Source organism: Nicotiana attenuata, unplaced genomic scaffold (genome assembly GCF_001879085.1).
Source record: "Nicotiana attenuata strain UT unplaced genomic scaffold, NIATTr2, whole genome shotgun sequence".
Lineage (NCBI taxonomy): Eukaryota > Viridiplantae > Streptophyta > Magnoliopsida > Solanales > Solanaceae > Nicotiana > Nicotiana attenuata.
In genome coordinates this window covers 461,272-470,033 of record NW_017670550.1, presented here as the reverse complement: position 1 = coordinate 470,033, position 8,762 = coordinate 461,272, and the positions used below count along the sequence as shown (strand labels likewise).

General features: G+C 35.9%; 1 protein-coding gene across 1 annotated transcript; it reads left to right on the top strand.

Moving 5' to 3' along the window:
• Positions 1 to 439: 439 nt before the first annotated feature.
• On the top strand, positions 440 to 7,701 carry LOC109240855 (protein INVOLVED IN DE NOVO 2). Its single transcript, XM_019407540.1, has 7 exons — positions 440 to 820; positions 1,968 to 2,916; positions 2,994 to 3,175; positions 3,721 to 3,810; positions 3,914 to 4,201; positions 4,535 to 4,744; positions 7,223 to 7,701. Exons 2-7 carry the CDS (start codon positions 1,998 to 2,000, stop codon positions 7,439 to 7,441), a joined length of 1,908 nt encoding a protein of 635 aa, XP_019263085.1. The 5' UTR covers positions 440 to 820; positions 1,968 to 1,997; the 3' UTR covers positions 7,442 to 7,701.
• Positions 7,702 to 8,762: the final 1,061 nt, after the last annotated feature.

Genomic DNA, 8,762 nt, shown 5'->3' with positions numbered 1-8,762 from the left:
TTATTCATCCTCACTTTCCATCTTTCTACGTTGCTGTCAGGAGAAAGAATCACCCAAGTCGTCTAACATTTGGGTGATAAATTCCTTCTTATTACATTTATTGCCATTATCTACATTTATTATATGTTCGTGTCTAATATTTATTGATAATCATTGATTACATACCCGGTATTTAATATTCCCGATCGCTGCTCATCCCGCTTATATCCTCTAATATTATATCTAGAATTTATTATATTTAACTAGGATTCACCCTCTATCTCATCATTAATTAGTTTAACAAAAAGTTTAATACTTTTTGGTCAAACGGTACTAAAGTGCTAGGGGGAGTGTTGTTTTATAGTGTAGTGTAGCCTTCGTTTTTTTTTTTTCTCTACAAGTTATCGTGTAGCTTTTGTTACCTATGAAAAGTGGAAAAACATGCACTAGTGTACTAAATACGATGTCCTCGAAGACCTCGCAAGAAATTGAGCCACTCCTTTATTTTACTGTCTTTGATTCCCCTCCGTCAGTATCAGTGGACTAAAGTACTGAGCCAAGCAGCCGCTGACCCACAATCCAGAATCTGGCTGACCGGTCACCTACACAACCCGCTTCAAAATGCGTGCTTAATTTGTTCGTACTGAAAAATTGCATGATTCCCATTTTCTAATACAGAAATATGTATATTGATCTCGGTGTTGTTTCCTTCTTTGCTCATCATAACCCAATTTACTAAGCTAGCTCACTTTCTACCAGAAAACCCTATTTATTCCTTCAAGAGAATCTGCTGCCTAATTTACCTTCTTTTGGCGCTTGACGGGCTGTGGGAAAAATTCAGGCAAGTAGATCTGACGCATATTACAATTCATATCCTTTCTCTGCTCGTTTTCTGTTGATTTTAAAGATTTTAATTTGTAATTTACAGAAGAATTGCTATTAAACTGTGTAATTTTTGACTTTGCTATGAATGCATGTCTCTCTATTGATTTTGCATTTTTGATTTATTAGTTGTTTGGCTGCTGAAGAAAGCCAAGTAGGTGGACAATTCACCCAGCTCTGTCATTTTATTTTACAAAGTAAAAATGTAGCTTCCATATGGTCGAGGTTTTTGCTTGTGAACGAACAATGTTGTGGTGAAAAAGAAAAATTAAAACTAGGTAGCACAAATAACCCTTTACTAAGCTGTCCAAAATTTTACTTTTGATTTATAGGTCTTTGTATGGGTAACTATAATGGAGAACATTCAAAGTAAACCTAGTTTTTTCATCGTGCATGTGTAATATCTGTAATCGTTTTGCAAAATATTGCAATGCTGTCTAAAATTGCAGATTTTACTGTTGATTATCAGGTCTTTATATTGTGGAGAACCTTCAAAGTAAAACTTGTTCTTTGAAGTAAATTTAGCTCGTTTTCATTGTGCATGTGCTTTGTATTTGCAAGATAAAACAATTGTATTTGAGATTACTTGCATTTAGCACATATATGATAGTAATTATGTTGCTGAAGAAGAGGAGGGTTGGATGAGCATTATCGTGTAGGGTTAATCTTACCAGGATAAATTTTACATTTTCTTCTTCCAAACAATTGTCGGCTTATTGACTGTCATGAGTTCTGCAATTGTCAGCTTATTGGTTTTCATGAGTTCTACAATTGACGGCTTATTGGCTGTTCATGAGTTCTACAAAGTGTACCAAGATTATAGAAACATACATATTCTTTTTATATGGGAATTTCAAAAGCTTCTGATGGCAAATGCTTCATGTGGGAAATTTCCCGATAGGATTTAGCTTCTATATGCTTCATTTGTCAACTATTATTCATGTATCTGGCCTCACTGTCTCTCCTTTAACAAGGGCCAGGTCTGGAGGGTTAAGCAAGCTGAACTAACATGTGGTTCAAAATTCAAATACTTCTGTGCTGGTGTACTCTAAATGATGCTGGCTTTCACAGGCAGTTGATGAGTTTATCTGTTTTTTATTCTCCAGGTGTCGTTCTTGTGTGTTAAAAGGAGTTCTATGGATCATAGCTCCGAGGAAGACACTGATATAAGTGAATCAGAGATCGAAGAATATGAAGAAAAATCTTATGAAGATCTGAAGAGAGGAAATCACTCTCTTAAAATATCAGATGTGGCATACACTTGCCCCTATTGTCCAAAGAAAAGGAAGCGTGACTTTGGTTACAAGGAACTTGTGCAGCATGCAAGTGGGGTGGGAAGCGGTAATTCTAATAAGAGAACTGCAAGAGACAAGGCGAATCATCTTGCATTGGCAAAGTACTTGGAAAATGATGTAGTAGTTGCTGGTGATTCATCTAAACCTGATGCCAAGCCGGATCCTCAAGCTGACCCTCTTGCGGATCATGACCGTGATGAGATGTTTGTCTGGCCTTGGATTGGGATTGTTGTGAATATTCTCACTGAATATAAGGATGGACGCTATGTAGGAGAAAGTGGTTCTAAGCTGAGGGATCAGTTGGCAAGGAGAGGTTTCAATCCTACACGAGTACGTCCTCTATGGAATTATCAAGGCCATTCTGGAACTGCTCTTGTTGAATTCAACAAAGACTGGTCCGGATTTGGTAATGCGATGTCATTTGAGAAGGCTTATGAGGCTGACCATCATGGCAAGAGGGAATGGAAAGCCAACATTGGTAAAAAGTCTGATCTGTATGCTTGGATTGCTCGTGCTGATGACTATAAAGCTCTTAATATCGTCGGTGAAAATCTCCGCAAGGTTGGAGACCTTAGAACCATTTCTGATATCATGGAAGAAGAAGCTCGGAAGACGAATAAGCTCGTTTCTAATTTGACAAATGTTATTGAAGTCAAGAAGTTACACCTAAAGGAGATGGAGAACAAATTTAAGGAGACTGCACAGTCTTTGCAACAGTTGGTTGAAGAGAAAGATAAACTGCATCAAGCGTACAATGAAGGTTAGGGGTCTGTATATGCTATTAGAAACTCTAGTTATCACTAATGCTTCATGTCCTTATATTTGTTTTATGAGCAGAGATAAGAAAAATCCAGTCTAGTGCACGTGATCATTTCCAGAAGATATTTAATGATCATGAAAAGTTGAAATTGCAATTGGAATCTCAAAAGAAAGAGCTTGAGCTCCGAGGTAGAGAATTGGAGCAACGTGAGGCCAAAAATGAAAGTGATAGGAAGAAGCTGTCTGAGGAGCTTGAACAGGTATAGCTTCTCATCCTTGCCGGTTACTTGTCTTACTGAACTTGTCCCATCTCATTTTTTATTTATTACCTGCAAAATTGAGGATCTGCTAGCAGAGTGGTGCATCTCCTTCCGTAAGGGTTAAATTTCTGTAATGGTTCAAAGCATTTATTGATGATCTGATGAATTCTTCAGTCTTCTAGTTTGTGATCACAGCAAGGTGTGAGAACTACTGCATATAGTTATGGTAGCTGTTTGGACATTCCAGTTTTGTGTTTCCAGCCTACTCATTTATCAATTTTTCTCTGACGAAGTCTCTGCTTTTAGTTCTTTTCATTTTCTAATGCTCTGAAAAACTAGGTGGGCAGTGGTTGATCCATTATATACCATTCTATGACTCCACTTTCAGGTTTACTTTCAGTTTTTACTTGTGCCATTTGCATCAAATAGTTCTTTAGAAATAGTTTCAATGGGTGTATATTGGAATATCGAAACAAGGAATCACGTCTGCTACTTTTATCCATTTTGAAGATTGTTAACATGAACTCTCATCATTGTTATTCCAGAATGCTGTTCTAAATACCTCACTTAGTGCCGCTGCTGAAGAGCAAAGAAAGGTCGATGAAAAAGTACTGAAATTGGCTGAAGAGCAGAAGGTGTGTGTATTTCTCAAATTGCTCTTAGAAGTTTAACTCTCCTCGTCTCCTATGTCAAGTTCATGTAACAAATATCACTTAGGTGTCGTCTTGCTGATTGCAGAGGCAAAAAGAAGATCTTCATAAAAGAATAATTCACCTGGAGAAACAACTTGATGCGAAACAAGCGGTAGAGCTGGAAATTGAGCAGTTGAGAGGGTCATTGAACGTGATGAAGCATATTGAAGATGAAGGTGATCAAGAAGTATTGAAAAAAGTGGACACACTCCTTAAAAGTTTAAGAGAAAAGGAAGAAGAATACGAAGGTTTGGAAGCATTAAATCAAACTCTCATCGTGAAGGAAAGAAACAGTAACGATGAGCTGCAAGATGCTCGAAAAGAGTTGGTTAATGTAAGTCAATTAATTTAATTTTATAGTTTAGTTTTGGCATAGCCTATTTGTGTTTTTAGGGCTTAGTTTCTACTGAACCACTTGGTTTGGTTTTATACCGCGGCTTGATGGTTGGGTAGATTAATGTTTCATGTCTTTCTGATTGACGGGATGAACATGGTTTCTCAGTCATTTTAGCATTGAAAAAGGATGACATTATTTAGAGTTCTACGAGAAGATAATACTACTTTGTTTATATTTTCTTGTTTTTCATTTAATTCATCTCCATGTCTCTCTTTTGTGTGGGGTGTTTGGTGGGGTTTTGGATAATGGAGTAATTGAATTTCTCTATAGGGCTTGAAGGAACTACCAAGAGTTGGTCCAATTGGTGTTAAGAGGATGGGGGAGCTCGACAATAGACCATTCCATGAAGCAATGAAGAGAAAGTATAATGAGTCAGAAGCAGATGAAAGAGCTACGGAGCTATGCTCATTGTGGGAGGAGTACCTTAGAGATCCTGGATGGCATCCCATTAAAGTTGTCACGGTTAACGGGAAACTTGAGGTATGCTTTCATTCATGGTGGAATCTTCAGTTTTTTGGACAAAGACAATGGAATCTATAGTTATTTCATGCCCGACATAAAAACAGGGTGGAAAAATCATTACCTTGATTTTTTTATAATATTTTTTTTTAAATTTCTGTTGCAAAGATTTTATATGTAGGTCTGTAGAATATTTATTCTGTTGGGATTTGTTGGATTTACTGTTGTGGTGGGACATAGTTTAGATATACAGATGGGTTTAGAAATTTTTGCCAGCAGGGATAAAGCTTCATCAATGCTATACCATCTCACTGCTCTTGGGATGAAATTTGTTAGTCTCTCTCTTACAACACATGACTTTTGATCATTTTTGTCGTTGCATAATACATTTTACTTTTGGACTACAAAGAGGAAAAAATAAGTGCTCTAATACTCCATGCTCCAAAATACATTTCATTCTTCTTGGTGTACAAACTATTGAAAAGAAACACGTATATTGTAGTTTTCCAGGAGAATTAGTAGAATTTCATAGCAAGTAGGCAATTGTTTACAGGAAAAAGCTAAAAATGTCAAGTTCACTTTTAAGTTAAACTGCTGAAAGCCTATAAGAATGCAATTTTGAGGGCTATCTATATTGTGTTGTTTTAAATGAAAAAGGAAATTAGAAGTGTGTCTGATGGAAATGTCGAGAAGTTCACTTTTAAGTTAAAGGCCATACTTAGAAAAAGATTGAAAATTGAAGAAAGGACCTGCTAGTTTGATGCAGAAGTATAGTTACTTTGTATATTATCTTTACTAGATAACCAAAGGCTCTTTAGGAAAGAGTAGCATCTCGCACACACTTTTGAGTTCTTCAAGAAACAAGTGAGGGCAAGGTTGGTAGGATACTGAAAACATAGCAAAAAACAGGATTTTAAGTGCTCATTTAAACAAAGTTACTGGGTGCATCCTGGGATAGCTGGATTTGCCTATGTTGGACATTATTATAATGCTGGAGCTTATTCAGTCCCTCTTTCAATTCACTAATACATTTAATGACCAGTTCTATGAATATAAATCTCGATTTGGAGGCATTGTGGTGGATTCGGCCTTGGAAACATTCCGATGTGATCAATTTTTCGTAAGGGTATTAAATAGTTACAGGTAAACGATTTGCGTGGGACAGGGTATTCATGAAACCTTGGCCGATATATCTGGTGGCTCGTATTGTTTGTTGACCATAACTTATGAATTAAGTTATTATGCCTTTGTTGCAATTTATTTGAAATTAGCGAAGTGTTTTCCGTTGTTTTTGTTTCAATCTAACTGGAATTTGACTTGCTGTTTTCCAATTCTCTATTGAGATTGAACAAATTGGTAAGTACTACTAGATATTGTTTACGTATGTTGCACTGTATAACTTGATGTTGGGATTCTATGACATATTAGGATCCATCCAAATGTTGTTTCATCATGATATTGAAGCAAATGCATTTAGCTGAGTGCGAACAATCTGCCACTACTGCTGTTCTAAACTGAATTTAAGGGGAAATCATACAATTTTTTGGAGAATTCTTAATCTTAGTTAAGTTAGCATTTATAGAATTAGATTGAAATTTCCTTGAGTAGCTTAAATATCACTCATATATCTTCCAAAGAGCTAAAAATCAGTTTGTTAACTTGTGTGCATGACATCTAAATTATGCACATCTAAATGATAATGGACACGGCAATGGACGTACATAAAACTATGGTTTGGATGACTTTAGGAACACTCTAATTTAACGGTAAATCTAAAACATTTGACAATCTTGCATTGAAAAGAGAAAAATAAAATGTACTGTGGTGTTTGAGGCCAATTTAAAGGTCAAGTAGGAAAATGAAGCACATATTTACTACCCGTTGAACTTATCAAAAAAGTGTTTATAAGGATGTGAAGATATAAACAGTAATATGATTGTATTGTTTTTCATAAATTTGAAGTAAATTTCTGATTTACATATAGACAAAGTTCTAAAATATTAGAGCACGCATGGATAGGATAGTATCAAGAACTTGTATAATTGAAATTTAAATTCTTAAGAAAGAAAGAAATTTTACACAAAAATAAAATTTAAGTGAAACAAAATGACGATTTCACTTAGTGACATTTGAGAAATGAAAAGTTGAAGCTGAGCACAAAGATTCAACTAGCTTTGGTGAGTGTCTTTTTAATCTTTATTTTTTCCTATGCATAATGATGGTACGAAATGCTTGATTTGTTTTGGATTTTCTTTGTTGTGAGTGATGGAGTCTGGTTTATTGGTCTTAGTTGGATCTGTTGAATGGTTATTACTGATAGATTCACATAAACTCTATGTTATATATGCTGGATTTCAGCTAGATACTTCTAGGTTGTTTTCCTTTGGTTTACTTTATTTGTAAAACAGAACACAGAATTTATAGTTGCGGTTTTATATTGAGTTCTCCCTGCGATTTGTGGATTTTGATTTATTTAAATGCTGTTATTACCTCTTTCAGAATGTGATAGACGATGAAGATGAAAAACTGAAAGACTTGAAGAGAAACTATGGTGAGGACGTGTACAAAGCTGTTACAGCAGCTTTGATAGAGATAAATGATTACAACCCGAGTGGAAGATACATCATCTCGGAGCTCTGGAACTATGCAGTAAATCAGAAGGCTACTTTGGAGGAGGGAGTTACTGTGTTGCTAAACCTGTGGAAAAAGAAGAGATGACCAGACCGAGAGTTTGATGCTTCAGCGCGCTTTACCTTAGCTCTTTAGGCAGCCCTGGTAGCACGGGTGGGGGTTTGGGGGGGGAGGGGTAAGTGATAACGAGAGACAACTACTTTAAACTCCTAACAACAATTTGAACCATGTTTCATGAATTCTTGTCTGAATAAGAATTAAGACGCGCCTCTGTTTGTTTGGCCTGTCTTTATCCTTTTATTTTGGGCTTGAGCTCGAAGGGTATAATGCTCTTCCTCTTGACTGAATTTGGTCTTCCTTTGCAGATCAGGCTGAATTGTAAAAATAGCACGGTCTAGCCAGTTTTTGGACTGGTCATTCAAAAATAGTCAGCGTTTACCAAGTTAATGAAAAATAGTCACTATTTTGCTGCAACAGATACCGGTCCAGCATAATATACTGGAGTTCGGTGCACCTGTGTATGAACTTTCAGCATATTATGCTGGACCGATATATTTTGCTGGCTCCGGTATAATATACTGGAGCACCGGTGCTCCAAACTCCAGTATATTATGCTGGACCGGTATATTATACTGGAGTATTTTTTTAAATTTTGAACAGTGTTTTCGTTCAGATTTATCTTTACATTAAAAGTGACTAAATTTCGATTATTTTTGAAATTGGGCTATTTTTGAACAATCACTTGTAAATCTAGCTATTTTTGAATTTCTCCCTGCTGAATTTTGCCTGGTAGCGAGGATGCATAATTATGCTTGAGCCTGTCACCTTTTTTTTTTAAAATTCAATCTACCGACATCCTGAAAGGCTAATTTGGCAGTTAAAAAGAATTGAGACAACGAGGCATCCGTTTCAAGCTTAAAGGCCTGTAAGTTTTCATTTGCCCAAGTTACTCTTTAAAATAAAATTAGTATCACTTTCACATTTTTAATTTCTACGATACCTTTCATTGATATTGCGAGGTGATGTAAGCCAACGTTTTCAGGTGACTTTCTCCCTTCGATATTGCTATATTCTGTAGAATTTATGAGAACAATTGAGATGAACGCTAAGAAGCATAGTTGAGATGCAGGTATGACATTTAAAGATACAAAATCACTCGAGCTAGTTCTCTAGTAAATTTACGCCCAATAAAATTATCTTCCATCCAAATGGGGCAATTTTTTTTATGTACTCATCATTTAAGAGCTTGAATATTCAGATCAAAGTAGCGGCTAATTTAAATAAGTTGAAATATTCGATGGAGGAAATATGAAAATATGTACCAGTGAAGTATGAGCTTGATATATGAAGAAAAACTATGCGATAAGCATTACATCTCATGCGACATCTTGTGACTAACTACTAGTTT

Coding starts and splice junctions, on each gene's coding strand:
- LOC109240855 (XM_019407540.1), top strand. CDS start 1,998: ATGGATCATAGCTCCGAGGAAGACACTGATATAAGTGAATCAGAGATC. Junction 2,917..2,993: donor GCATCAAGCGTACAATGAAG/GTTAGGGGTCTG, acceptor TTTTATGAGCAG/AGATAAGAAAAATCCAGTCT. Junction 3,811..3,913: donor AATTGGCTGAAGAGCAGAAG/GTGTGTGTATTT, acceptor TGCTGATTGCAG/AGGCAAAAAGAAGATCTTCA.